Source organism: Pantherophis guttatus, chromosome 1 (genome assembly GCF_059756535.1).
Source record: "Pantherophis guttatus breed Tessera chromosome 1, ASM5975653v1, whole genome shotgun sequence".
NCBI lineage: Eukaryota > Metazoa > Chordata > Lepidosauria > Squamata > Colubridae > Pantherophis > Pantherophis guttatus.
In genome coordinates, this window is record NC_142063.1 from 199,873,649 (window position 1) to 199,888,703 (window position 15,055).

Sequence of the window (15,055 nt, forward strand, 5' to 3'; positions counted from 1 at the left end):
GGCATCTTACAAAATTTCAAAACAAAAACAAAATAGAAAAAGTTGAAATCCAGGTTGAAAAATAACAACAAAATAAATACTAAAACCATCTAAAACTTGAGAGCCTGGATGTTGATCAATTTCTTAAACATTGAGAGAAGAGGGGGTCAAACGCCACTCCCCATGGAAGATACTCCACAGTTCTTGAGCGGCAGATAAGAAAAGGTCTTCTTGGAGATGACAGAAAACCTGAGTCTGATAGCAGAACATAATCTAATTTGCTGACATTAAGAAGTAGACAGTCTGATAATGAGACAGATAGTCTTGTACAGCCTAAACCATTAAATTTTGAATGTGTCGAGTAAACCAACTGCTATTATCAAGGATAGCCAACAATGACAAAGATTGTTCTTTCTGTTTAATCATAATAGTTCAGGGTTTTCTAACCAAGTGCCCTTCAGGTATATGAGACTTAAATTCCCACAATTTCCAGTCATGTTGTTCTGGTAAGAAGAAGAGTTTATAGTAGGAAAGCAGCTCAGTCTTGGAGAGTGGGCTAGGAGGGAGAAAAAAAAAGGAAGATTTTACTTTTAAAGTTGGTTTATCTAAGGGGGTGGCAGAGAGGCACTTTACTGCTAGTGAAAGAGATCAGAGAGCCAGTTTGGTGGGGTGATTAAGGCATCACACTATAAACCTGGAATTGGTGAGTTCTATCTACTCTTGCTGGTTGACCTTCACCAGTTACTCCCTCAAGGAAGGAGTCAATAACAAACTACTTCTTTTTTTTATAAAAACGTGCCTATGAAACTGCAGGGACTATTTTTTATAGATGGCATCTAGACCCTAAAAAGTTAGCTTGTATGTATCCAAATTTGCAATCCAAGTGTTGGAGATGTGAGTGTGATGATGCCACGTATTATCATATATGGTGGACATGCAAAAAAATCAAAGCATTTTGGATAAAAGTATGGTGGATTATGCAAAATATTCTTAAAAAGAAGATAAAGTTTACTCCACAGCTGTTTTTGCTGGATATAATTACAGATTGTACGGTTATAGAGACTAATTTGATTTTAAATTTAATAACCGCAGCAAGACTTTTGGTGGCGCATTATTGGAAGAAGGAAGACTTGCCTACTATTGAAGAATGGACACTAAAAGTAGTGAATTTAGCAGAGATGGCCAAAATTTCAGCATATTTAAAGGACCATTCAAATGAAAAATATATTTTGGAATGGAGAAGATGGATTGACTATATTCAAAACAAGTATCGGATTAAAAAGTTTCAAATAGTTTATGAATGAATAAAGAGATTTTAGAAAGTATTTAAATCTAGTCATGTAAAAGGGGAGTTAAAAGTACAAGAGGGAGATAGGAGCCTATAGATAGTTAGCATATGTTAGTATATGATTGTTAAATGCTATACCCTGTATTTTGCTCTGGGAAGTTGGGCGGGGGAGGGCTGCGGAGGGAGGGGGGAGGTGAGATGGGAAAATATTTGTAAAATTTAAATTTTTTTTTTAATAATAATAAAAAAGAAACTGCAGGGACTAGTAAGGCAGTCACCAGTACAGACAGGAAGGAAGGAAGGAAGGAAGGGAAAGGGAATATCTAAGAACATTCCGAATTTAATAAAGTCCTTTTCAGGACTTTAAATGGTTGAAAAAAAATTCAACCATTTGTTGGGAAGTTAAAGTACTAAGAGAGAAACAAAAACATATGTAAAATCCCACTTTTAAAATTAAGACATTTTGGCTCAGTAGGTCTCAAAAACTAAAGTTGAATTAGCCTTTTGTTAATTGGCTCCCTTTCAATGATGCTTCCTCTCCCTTACCTAATCAGCCTGTGACTCTATACTATTGTTATGGAATCGTTTCAAAAGCAAGGAAGCCTGCAAAATACCCTTAATGAAAATCATAAATACAACATTATGTTAAAACGCCAGGCTCTTGCAATGCATATGCTTAGCTGAATATAAGCATAGAATCTGGCAGAAAGCCCAGCTTTGGCCAATAAAATGATTACTGATTTCCCTAAAAGAATACCTTTTCCCAGGAGATGATGGAATGCACTTCTATCTGTTCAGAAGCCCACTTAGCATAACTACAGGTAGTCCTTGACTTATGACCACAGTTGAACCTAAAATTGCCATTGCTAACCAAGGAGTTATGAAGTGAGTGTTGCCCAGTTTTATAACTCTTCTTTGCCACAGTTGTTAAGCACGCCAGTTGTAAAGAGAATTAGGTTGTTGTTAGGCAAATCTGGCTTCCCCCATTGACTTTGCTTGTTGGAAGCAGCTGGGAAGGTTACAAACAGTGACCTGGAGACAGTACAATTGTTATAAATACATGTCGGTTGCCAAGTGCCTGAATTTTGATCATGTGATGCTGGGGACACTGCAACAGTTGTATGTAAAATGGTTATTAGGTCACTTTTTTTTCAGTGCGGTTGTAACTTTGAACGGTCACTAAATGAATGGTTGTAAGTCGAGAACTACCTGTAACATCTTCCCAGTACAGAGGAAACTGTACTAAAACCACCACCGGGATTATCAAGCAACAGAAATCTTTTGCTGCAATTCAATGATATAAGGATGGTTTTCTATATATTAACCCGCCCCCCTCCCACATACAGTATGCTCCCCCCTGCAGTTTTCAAACTCTAGTAAATTAATTATTGTCCTGGTGATTACATTTACATTGCCCTGAATAATCTATCCTGTGAAGTGAAAAGCAACAGGGAAGCTTAACTTGCTTTGTTCGCTCAACAAACATATTTAATCTGTAACCACTGAAAAATCTTAAGCAGGCATGCTAATAATGTCATTGAATATGAACTGGTATGTGCCACAAGGCATATATGTCCACTGTAATTGCTTGGAGCCAGAACTGTAATATAGAAGAAAATGACAAATACTGACCTTTCTTTGCCAAACTATTATTGGGTTCATATTTTTCAATCAGTTGTTGAACCTGTTCCTGCTTCAAGGGCGGATAGAGAATTTCATTTAACCGTGGGTCTCGTTGCTTGAAGTTTATAAATTCCATCATCTGGTCAACAGTTAGATACGGTCTGCTCTTTGCCCCTCTGATAAAAAGAAAAACCATCAATACATTAAAAAAAAAGAAAGAAAAGGAATGTGAGCAAGCATCCTACATATCTCCTTCTGTTATGTTTCCTGGATGAGCTAATACACACGAGAACAAGCTCTTGAATGTGTAGGCTCATACCGATAATGGACTAGATGTTTGATTATATTCCATTTTATTGAGCTTTATGTAACTTCCTCCTCTCTCCCACATTTTATTAAGACTGGAAGGGATGGAGTACACTGGTAAGGATGATAAGTCTGTAACTTGAGGATTATCTCTAAACCTGAAGCTACAATGCAGAGAAGGTTGATACGCTGAACAGTTACTCTCAATTTTATTGGATCTAAAGTAAGTGTTGTTCCTGAACATCTGTGGCACCTCTGGAGTGGGCATTGGTCGGAACCCTGACAATCTGCCTTCACTGTCTTGCTTATAGAAAACATAAAATAGAATCACAAAAATCACCCTCTTTGTCCCTTTACAATCCAATCAGAATGTAAAAGGAACCAAAAAACCCCCACCAGAGATAAATTACATGTTATGATTTTTTTGCTTCTCTGGGGCTCATGGATGCAAGTGAAAGGCATTGGACAAAGCACATATTAATTGGGCACATATGAATCTTCCTAGATTTTAATCTTAAAAAGGAACAGGAAATCTCAAACCAACAAAACAGAAAACTGTTAGTTAGGCAGTTGATTATCAATAGTAACGTTTTTTTTAGCCAGTTTACTATTGAACCAATTTTTAAATTTGCTAAGTTAGATTAGATAATAACAGAGGAATTTAATAATAAAGATCTGCAATGGATGCAAATTAACATGGATTTTGATCCCCTAGCACAAGCTTCTGACACCTTTTGGTGGTCAGATTTCTTCAAAACATTTTCTAGGGCAACAAGTGTCACAAGAGGAACAGTGATCATATGAAACAAATAGTACCAGAGTTATATATTCTCCCATTCTTATAGAAAGGAAGTTCTCTGCTGTTTTTCAAGCTAATTAGCCACTTTTCGGATTTTCACTGTTTTTTGTTTACATACGGAATATGTGAAATTGAATACTGGTTCCTCCGACCACACGTTTCCCAAACCTGATTTGTAAGATGTGATTCTTTTGTAAGAATCTCATCAGATCAAACTCATCAGACCCTCATTGGTGTGCTTAGAGCAGCCACTGTCACAAGTTCATATTTGCAAATAGGCCTGCCACTTTTCCTCATATCATCATCAAATAGCATCAAGACATAGTGCCACAGAAGCAGCATCTAGCAACATCCTTTAAGAAGAAAATAAGAGTGTAGAGCTATTGCTAAAACGCCAGAAAACCAGACTGGAAAATTCTATGTAACTCACAACGCATGAGAAAAGAATATGTGTATTCTTGGGAGGGGCAGATATGGTGGGAGCAGGGGGCCATATCACGTGGTGGGGGCGCGCACTCACTATCTTCGAGTGGTGGCACGCCCCGGTCCCCAAAGCTCTTCTCGTTCCCCAGGTTGCACAGACTCTCAGGTCCTGAGCCTTTGGCTGTTGTTGTGCAATGCCAGGTCCGTGGTAAATAAAGCCCCCCTCATTTGCGATCTTATTCAGGAGGGGGGAGTGGACCTGGCAGGTATTAGGAGACCTGGTTGGGCCAGGAGGCCAGGAGAGAGGGGTTACCCTCGTGGATATGTGCCCACCAGGCTTCCGCGCATTCCATCAGCCAAGAGCTCAGGTAGGGGCGGGGGTGGTGGTGGCAGTTATTATAAAGGAAGGTCTTGATCCGACCTTCTGTAACGCAGGTCTTGATCCAACCCACTGTAACGCAGATAGCCGGATGTGAGTCCCTTTTTGTGAAGTGGGGTCGTGGGGTGCAGATGGGCCTGTTGATCACGTACCTGGCTCCCTGCCACATGGCAACGGCCCTGCCCGAGCTGCTCAACGTCATAGCCGAGGTGGCGGTTGATACCCCCAGGCTTTTGGTCATGGGGGATTTTAACCTGCCATCCATCAGTGAAACGTCTGGGGCGGCTCGGGAGTTCATGGCTTCCATGACGGCCATGGACCTGACTCAGTTAATTCATGACCCTACTCACATGGGCGGGCACACTCTGGACTTAGTTTTTGTCTCTGGTCAGTGGTCGAGTGGCCTTGATACAGGGGATATAGTCATTGAACCCTTGTCATGGTCTGACCACTCGCTCCTTCGACTTTACTTTCTAACCACTACACCGTGCCGCAGGAGGCGGAACCGATTAGGTGGTTCGGCCCCAGGGGCCTGATGGATCCTGATAGGTTCCAGATGGAGCTTAGGCCATTTCCTGAGACTCTAGCTCATGACTCGGCTGAAGACTTGGTGGCCGCCTGGGATAGTGCAGCTACTGGGGCTTTGGACCGCATCGTGCCTTTGCGGCCTCTGACCTGGCACCGAACTCACCTAGCTCCTTGGTTCTCCGAGTAGCTAAGGGAGATGAAGCACCGGAAAAGACGCCTGGAGAGCGGTTGGAGGACCAGCCATTCCGAATCTGACCGAACACTGGTGAGGTCTCATATTAAGACCTACCTAGTGGCGATAAAAGCGGCAAAATCTAGCTATTTTTCCGCTCTTATCACATCAGCAGATAACCGCCCAGCCGCCCTGTTTAGGGTGACCCGCTCCCTCCTCCATCTGGGAGCGTGGGATGATCCCTTGCAGGGTCAAGCTGAGGATTTTGTGCAGTATCTGCATGATAAAATCGCTCAGATTCGGGAAGGCTTGGCCTTTGACTGGGTAAGTTCAGACAGGATGATTGAGGCAGGTCTTGAGAGTGTTATCTGGGAGGAGTTTGATCCTGTGGCTCCCGAGGACGTGGACAGGATTCTGGGACGGCTGAACACGACATGTTTATTGGACCCGTGTCCCTCCTGGTTGGTGCTGGCTTCCCGGGAGGTTACACGAGGCTGGCTCCAGAGGATTATTAACGCTTGAGTGAGGGTGTCTTGCCGGCCGCCATGAAAGAAGTGGTGGTGAGGCCCCTCCTCAAGAAGCCCTCTCTGGATCCGGCTGTTTTGGTTAACTATCGTCCAGTCTCCAACCTTCGTTTTGTCGCAAAGGTTGTTGAGAGTGTGGTGGCGCGGCAGCTTCCACAGTACCTGGATGAAGCTGTCTATCTAGATCCGCTCCAGTCCGGCTTCAGGCCTGGGCACAGCACGGAAACAGCATTGGTCGCGTTGGTGGATGATCTCTGGAGGGCTCGGGGTAGGGGTTGCTCCTCTATCCTGGTCCTGTTAGATTTCTCAGCGGATTTTGATACCATCAACCATGGTATCATGTTGCGCCGGTGGGAGGGGTTGAGGGTGGGGGGGCACCGTTTTGCGGTGGTTCTCCTCCTATCTCTCTGACCAGTCGCAATCTGTGTTGGCAGGGGGGCAGTGGTCGACCCTGAGGTGCCTTGTTTGTGGGGTGCTGCAGGGGTCAGTCCTCTCGCCTCTCCTGTTCAACATTTATGTGAAGTCGCTGGGTGAGATCATCCGTGGCTTTGGGGTGGAGTTCCATCAGTACGCTGATGACACTCAGCTGTACATCTCCACCCCAGGCCATCCCAATGATGCCCTTGAAGTGATGTCCCGGTGCCTGGAGGCCGTGCAGGCCTGGATGGGGAGAAACAGGCTACGACTCAACCCTTCCAAGACCGAGTGGCTGTGGCTTCTGGCATCCTGATATAGCCAGCTGGTGCCATCGCTGGTTATTGGGGGAGAGTCATTGGCCCCCACAGAGAGGGCTCGCAACTTGGGCGTCCTCCTGGATGCATGGCTGTCTTTAGAAGAGCATATGACGGCCGTGGCCAGGGCGGTTTTTTACCAGGTTCGCCTGATACACCAGTTGCTCCCTTTCTGGATTGGGACTCCTTACGCACGGTCACTCAAGCACTCGTCACTTCCCGCCTGGACTACTGCAATGCTCTACATGGTGCTCCCCTTGGGGTGCACCCGGAGGCTCCAACTGGTCCAGAATGCGGCCGCGCGGGGGATTATGGGAGCGATGGGATGCTCCCATGTGACACCCCTCTTGTGCGAGCTGCACTGGCTTCCTGTGGTCTTCCGGGTGCGCTTCAAGGTGTTGGTGACTACCTTTAAAGCGCTCCATGGCTTAGGGCCTGAGTATCTACAAGACCGCCTTCTGCCGCCAATAGCCTCCCACGGGCCAGTACGCTCGCACAGAGAGGGCCTCCTCAGGGTGCTGTCGGCCAGACAATGTCGGCTGGCGACCCCCAGGGGGAGAGCCTTTTCTGTGGCGGCACCCGTCCTGTGGTACGACCTATCCCCAGAGATACGTATGATCCCGGATCTCCAGACTTTTCGTCGGGCTCTTAAAACTCACTTATTTCATCTAGCCAGGCTGGCTTGATCCCATCTTTCGGTTTTAATTCGTAATTGATTTTATTGGGGTGTTTTTAAATTGTGGGCCGAAACTATTTAATATCTTTTTAAATTGTTTTAAATTTTGTATGCTATGTTTTTACCTTGGCTGTTCACCGCCCTGAGTCCTGCTGGAGAAGGGCGGTATAAAAATCAAATAAAATAAATAAGTAAATAAATGTGTAAAAAAAAGTGCTGGCACCAATTTTTAAAAATTGGAGGACTTTTGAGAGGGAAGATACAAAATACAGAACTTGAAGAGAGTGTGTAGCAGAGACAAGAATTTAATTCTTTGTGCAACCAGAGTTGCTCCATTTCAATTATGTCCTCCTCCGATTTTCTTTCCCTCTCTCCAGATAATTCCAAATATATCCACATTGCTGTCAGTATTCTCTTTCATGCATCTACAGTTAAAGTCCCTCTAAATTCCAAGGAGTTCCATACCAAAGGCATAAATATTAAAAACATAAGAAAAGGAATACATTTGATGTTCACTCTTAAACTGTTTTGGGTTTTCCATAATATTAGAGTATGAAATAACAGCAGCTCAGCTGTCAACTGAATTTTATATTGAATGCAAGCACTGACAATAGACACTGTATTACACAGTCTTGTGACTTATCTTTTTGCTATGTTGAAAAGATCACCATGGCACGCACTGGGTACTTCCTGACTGTTTAGTTTAACTAGTTAAAAGGAGTTCAAACTAGTATATGCCGGAAGATAAACATCATCTGACAGTTACATTCCATTAGGAATATTGTATTATTAATGTTCAAGAGATCAACAAAAGTAGCCGAGCCTTACAGAGAAACATTCTGAAACATTAATGTATCAGAACAGCTGATACATTAAAATAATAGCCAAAATATCCCAAACCTTGGTTGATCAAAAGATGATGCTAGAACTGGAATAAAGCAATTTGCCATTGGTAAAAAATATTATAACAAATACAGAAGTGAAGAAAAATGTAGGTTTCTATAACTCGATTGCAAAATCAAAAACTCCAAACTCGATTGCAGAAAATAGGACTTCAGTAACAGAGTGGTCAATGCCTGGAATGCATTACCTGACTCTGTGGTCTCATCTCAAAACCCCCAAAACTTTAACCTTAAACTGTCTACTGTTGACCTCACCCCATTCCTAAGAGGTCTGTAAGGGGCGTGCATAAGTGCACCAGCGTGCCTACCATCCCTGTCCTAATATTCCTTTTTACTCTTATTGTTTTCATGTATTCAAATTATGTTTATACTTTTACCTGTTACCTTATATATGCTTGACAAATAAATAAATAAATAAATAATAAGTAAATAAATAAAAACTCCTTACAGTTCTAGGAAGATGTGATCAATTTCAGGCCGAGGACAGAAGTTGCTCAAAAACTCCCTGTATATTTCTGGAGTGAAGTCCTCTTGGGGAATTGAATCATTCTGGAGAGGAATTAAAATACAGCATGTAATGATTTCTCAAAGTTGTTGTTCTTTTTCAGTTGTTCAGTCTTTCTCAAAACTTTCACTCTGCTAACAGTTCTACTACATTTCTTCTAATTTACTTGGCTCCTGTATCTCCTTGGAGTTTTGCTGAATATTTGTTACAGATTGAGAAGCAAAGCCAAAGGCTATACATTGAATTAATCTTTAATAATGGTTACGGACCAGAATTAAAAATTAAAATGTTAAAACAAAACAAAACAAAACAAAACAAAACAAAACAAAACAAAACAAAACAAAACAGAAGAAGATATAACAGTATATTAGAGTTAGTGATGAGGTCACCAATAAGCAGCCAAAATCTGCCTACCATGTTTCCCTGAAAATAAGACCCTGTCTTATATTTTTTTGAACCTTGAAATAAGCGCTTGGCCTTATTGCCATGCGCTCAAAAGCCCGATTGGGCTTATTATCAGGGGATGCCTTATTTTGGGGAAAACAGGGTAATTTTACAGACAATGTAGCAGAATTTAGCTATGTTCAAAGAAACTATATTATAATGACCCCAAAGTAACCGCTGTACTTATAAGGTATCAGAATTTCCCAGATCTTTTGTTAGATAAAGAGTTATAAAATGAGTCCATAACTGCTGTGGGGACAGCATTACAACATGCTAGGATTAGCACCCTCTGATATTTAGAAACAGTTAATATACTGTAAATGTCTCACTGGCTTGTGAAGCAAGGCCTGACTGCTCAATAAAACAGTCTTGGATAGAATAGCCAAATCCTGTTGGACCTCCCGGTTTTTAATATGCCGTTTAAATGTACCAAATCAGTGGTGAAATCCAAATTTTTTTCCTACCGGTTCTGTGGCTGGGGCTTGGTGGGCGTGGTGTGGCTTGCTGGGCATGGCTTGGTGGGTGTGGCAGGGGAAGGATACTGCAAAATCTCCATTCCCACCCCACTCCAGGGGAAGGATACTGCAAAATCTCCATTCCTTCCCCACTCCTGGGGGAAGAATATTGCAAAATCTCTATTCCCAGACCACTCTGGAGACAGCCAGAGGTGGTATTTGGCGGTTCTCTGAACTACTCAAAATTTCCACTACTGGTTCTCCGAACTGGTCAAAATTTCTGCTACTGGCTCTCCAGAACCTGTCAGAACCTGATGGATTTCACCCCATGTACCAAATGCATGCTCATAGCCCATCAGTAGGAACTCCTCCAAGATGTTGAAGTATTTTTAAACCCATGTTGATTTACAATTATCTTCCATAAGGGGAGTTCAGACCTGCACCCTATCTTCTTACACCCATTTTTTTCCAGTATCTTATTGCGATTCCAATATGACTTTTTGAAATTCTTCCAGCAAACAAAGTCAGCATCCTATTTTTCCTTTTTAAATGGTTCAGAGATATCTCAAACTACACTTGAATACCTTGAGACTATAGCCTTATCAGAAAAAAAAAAAAACATAAAATACAATGAAAATTTAATTTAATGGGTCCATTTGAGAAGGGGTTGTCTTTCAGTCTTAAAGAATGTGAGATGGGAAACCTTTAAATGAAAATTTCATAAATGTCAACCCTCAATCCAATTTGTTGTCATATAACAATGTAAAGCAAGCAGATGGAAGTGGAATATAAATTATATGTGGTGGAATTATTCAATTTCCCCACTTCAAAATTTATTTTCCTACAATCAGTAAGGACTGCAGAATGAATTGCTTGTACTGCACTATTTATTTTTTGTAAAAGTTGAAATAATATGACATTAAAATAACTTATATATCTCCAGAATAACTGCAAAGTCAAAAATCAGCATTTCACAATTAGTATGTAAAAATATTTCTACCCATCTAATAGAATCATATATAACACTCTTTCAGCTATGCTATTAAAACCAAAAATTTACAAGTTTCCATTATTGAACAACTTTCACAAATTGGAGCACTGTATGTCATCTTGATTGCTCAAGACTGAACAGCTTCCTAACTCTGTTTTGCTAGATTTACAAAAAGAGACTACTTAAAATACGAAATAAATTTGTAACAAAGATCAACAACTGCTGGAATGGACCACAGAGAAAGACTGTCTTATGCTAAAAAAAGAAAGAAAAATTGACTTATTTGACCATAGTTAAGAAGGGAGATGTCCTTTTGACATCTCTCATCTTAATGTGTTGTGTATTGGAGTTTGTTTTTTTCTTAAAGGAGAAATGTCTTTGCTTATGATGCTAAACTTTAGATATGGTTTATTTAAATAAGGATACTGGGACCTTTTTATGCCTTTTAAATGGATATAACCTATAGTTGAGAAACTGAGTTTTATATTTGTTAATTTTAATATTTTAAATTGGATAAGAAGATGTACCATGTTTTCCCCAAAATAAGACCTTGTCTTATATTTTTTGGAACCTCGAAATAAGTGCTTGGCCATATTTTCTGGGATCTCTTATTAGTTTGGGGTGTGTGGAGCAAGATGGGGCTCCTCTTGCCATCTTACCTGATTTCCAGCTCTGTCTCCCTAACCCTAACCAGAGGAAATGGCGGGGACCGGCTGCACATGCGTTTAAATATTTTTTGGGGAGGCTTATTTTCGGGGAGGGCTTATTTTCAAGGGGGGCTTATTTTAGCGCATGCATTCAAAAGCCTGATTGGGCTTATTATCAGGGGATGTCTTATTTTAGGGGAAACAGGGTAATTATTTGTTTTGTTTATTACTAAAAGATGGGTTACGGAATTAAGAGTTCTATATTTGTAAATTAAAATGGTGAAAAGATTAGGAAATTGTTTATACTTGTGATGAGGGTGGGAAGTTGCTTTCTTAAAAGGCGATTTTTTTTTTGGCATTCCTTTTCTTTTTTCTTTCATCAGTTATTGTTTTTTATATAAAAATCTTAATAAAGTTATTTTTAAAAAGACCGATCAGCTTCCATATCTCTACGGTCCAAATGCTATTCTGATCTGCTTAGACCAGAAATATATTAATTATTAATGGATGTTTTATTTCCTCTCTGGGTTTTTATCTGCCACCAGATAGTGAACTCCCTTCCTATTCTTACCATATACTTCCTGCCAATTAACTGTTGTTGTACTGTTTTTATTTCCAAATATTGCTCTAAAGAAATTTTCTCAACTATCAAAGTAGTTTGAAAAGATCATCAATCTGAATGAAAGTGGACTGAAATTGAAAACCAATTACACTAAACATTCCAGTGCCAATCAAAAGATCTTTTCTGACAACTATAAATCTTTATCCATTATTGGTCAATCACAAATCTTTTCCATATAAATCTAGGCAATTTGAAATGAATCTGTTTACTTTTTAATAGAAATGCAGTATTTTCCATCTATCACTTTCATTTTTGATGGCTAATAACTATAGTTTTTAATATTTTAGCATTTTAAAAAGAAATTTTGGCATGTCTCCTTTTGGAGAAACACTACATTAAATTTCTGTTATCTTATTTCTGTTATTTCCCATAATAACTGAAAAAAATAATTTCATTTAAATATTTGTGTTAAAATTATTTTCTATAATAGTGAACCAGATTGCATTTAGTTAATTGGAGGCTACAGATGTCCCCAAAACCAATAAAATCCTTTCAAAAGTCTAACAAAAAAACCCTTCAAACTTGTTGTGGCCCGTCGGCTGCCAGCAGAGCTAGCTGCAGAATCAGAAAAGGAGAAGGTTGAGGGAGAGCTTGGGCCAGCTTCAAACACTTTGGAAGGCTCTGATAAGAAAACTGCATCAAACAGGCAGAGCCGGGGCCTTCTGTCCTCCCCTAGATGGAGAGGCAGCTATCTTCGGGGCCTGAGCTGAGTGAGGGGGAGGAACAGATGGGGCCCATCCCAGATGCGCTTATGCGTAGAGAAGAAAGGAGAGGAGAGCAAAGGAAAGCAATAAGATGGCTCTCGGGGAAAAACAGATGTAGATGCTAGCCAGTCCCTCACTGGCTGGGAAATAAATAGTAGGGGTTTGGGAGTGGCTGGTTGTCACAGACAACCATTCATTTTCTAATATACAGCAAGCAACTCAGATTCCTTGGCCAGAACCAGGTTTGTTGGGATAATTACATTTGGTTTTTGTTAATTCATGTGAATAAAAGACTGTTCCTGCCCTGCTTTGAAAAGAGGTTTGTTTTACTCATGAGTAAGAGCCTCATCATTACTTGCGAAAGCTGGGTCAGAACAAAACTATGCATCTTTTTGTTTCACTTTTATTTGGTAAAGATATTAACCAGTTGTGGATTTTTAAAATATTTTCATGTTATTCTCTTCTTAAAATAAATTCTAATTTTCAACTACTTTCCAACAGTATTTATAACATGCACTGGATTTCTTTCATTACATTTTGCTGAAAATTAAAGTTATGCTATTCACAAAATCTCCTAGCCCAATCCTAACTCTGCAACAGGGGTGGGTTCTATTTACCTTTACTACCGGTTTGCAACGGGGCCGCAGGTGTGCGCACGCTTCTGTGCATGCGCAGAAGCTTCCTGATGACATTGGGGTTGGTGGGCGGAGCCGCCCACCAGTTTTACTACTTGTTCTTGTGAACTGGGGGCAACCCACCACTGCTCTGAAACTAGTACAACTAGTCTTGCGGAAGTCAACCCTACTTGTTTTCTAAGGGGCAGGGCTCTAAGGTAAGGGCTCTAAAATGCATGCCTCATTCTGATGTAAAGCACTGTGACTGGCACATATATTGTGGCCACTAGCAAAAGCATAACCAGTTAACCACTGCCATGAGATCAAAAAGGGAAAGGGACTGAACAGAAATGGTATTTGATGACAGAGTTCTGCAGGATAAAAGTACTGTACATGCATTTTGAAAAAAAAATATTGTTCAAAGAATGTATAAGCACTGCATTATACAACTTCTCATATCTCCAATAGCAACCTAATCGCTTTTACACATTGTCCCTTATTTACCTAGGCTTTTTTCAACTATTTTTATGCCTTACTTAGCAGCTATTAAATTAGTCGTTCACTATCACAACCATTTAGCATTTAGTAATTGGAATCGTGCTTGAGTAAGTTATTTTCTTTTTTCTTTTTTGTAAAATTACAAAAAATGTTGTAATTTTAGCTCTTTTAAGTATATTAGGTCTTCTTCTGTAAGTTAGTGTGTCCACCCTTGTTTTATTTACTCATTCAAAACTTTTAACCTTATTCTCAAGCTCTGTAACTTCTTGTCACCGAATTGTGTTTAAACTTGGCGTGGCCAAAATGATTTATTTCATTTCATTTTGAAGAACTTAATTGCAGTACCTGGCTGTGAAAAATAAAACTGAGCATTTACCTAAACAACTCTTTTTAAAAACAGCAACAACAAAAAAAAACTTCTCACCTTAAATTTCTCTGCTGAAGTAAGCAACATGCACCAAACCTGTGCCTCTTTCTGGGTTCAGACAAATCTTTATTTTTTCCCCCTGCTATACCAATACAAAAGCTGGATACTTCAATCTATAGACATCTGATTGCAAAATTAAGATGTCATGCCATCATTATTACTTTTGATGGGAATGTTTGGATTTATATACCAACTAATCTCCAGGAGTGTAAGTGGTTTATGCACAAGTATTCTTTCATTTTATCTATATAAATGCCTTGGGTAGAAGACTGGTCAGAAACAGACCACTCATTTCATTGGTATGCATTGTCATTAGAATCTTATATATATATATTTTTAAAAAATTTAAGCTTTTAGAATGAACTTTAATGGATTTTTTTTAAATTCTACCTTTCTTTCATATATAACTCATGGTTGTTACCATGAGTTATATATACCAATATTTCTTCCCACTCCTATTTTCCCCATAACAACAAACATGTGAAGTTGGCCTGAGAGTGACTGGTTTAACTGGTTTTCCTGCCTAAGATGGGACTAGAACTCGCAGTCTCTTGGTTTCTAGGACAACTTAACCATTACACCAAACATGTTTCCAATTTAGCTAATTATGTTACATTATTGTTGTGCAATTTGTTGTTCAACTCTTTTGTTCTGATCAATGATGAAATAAATCATTGTACTTATTTATTTGTCCTATAGGTTTGCTTGGGAGGGACCAATTGAACTGGGTCTCCCAAACCTGATCTATTTTCTTAACTAGATGATAACCAGTGATAGAACAGAGAACTGGACCAAAAGAGATTTCATGAGAGTAGCTG

At 40.1% G+C, this 15,055-nt stretch overlaps 1 protein-coding gene and 1 long non-coding RNA gene across 4 annotated transcripts in view; one reads left to right on the forward strand and one right to left on the reverse strand.

Moving 5' to 3' along the window:
• Positions 1 to 15,055, reverse strand: part of PLCB1 (phospholipase C beta 1) — a 498,146-nt gene that overhangs the window by 155,862 nt on the left and 327,229 nt on the right. The window contains exons 8-9 of the mRNA XM_034432348.3: positions 8,779 to 8,879; positions 2,900 to 3,066 (exon numbers count right to left, since the gene is read on the reverse strand). Coding sequence (XP_034288239.1) covers positions 2,900 to 3,066; positions 8,779 to 8,879 — 268 coding nt within the window. The remainder of the gene's footprint in view (positions 1 to 2,899; positions 3,067 to 8,778; positions 8,880 to 15,055) is intronic.
• Positions 1 to 15,055, forward strand: part of LOC117674367 (uncharacterized) — a 28,399-nt gene that overhangs the window by 2,937 nt on the left and 10,407 nt on the right. For 2 of the 3 annotated variants that reach the window (XR_009621963.2, XR_015731279.1), the window contains exon 1: positions 3,332 to 3,419. The exons of the other annotated variant lie outside the window; for it this stretch is intronic. This is a non-coding gene — a long non-coding RNA (uncharacterized LOC117674367). Of the gene's footprint in view, positions 1 to 3,331; positions 3,420 to 15,055 lie in introns of those variants that run through there. 3 annotated transcript variants of the gene reach the window in all.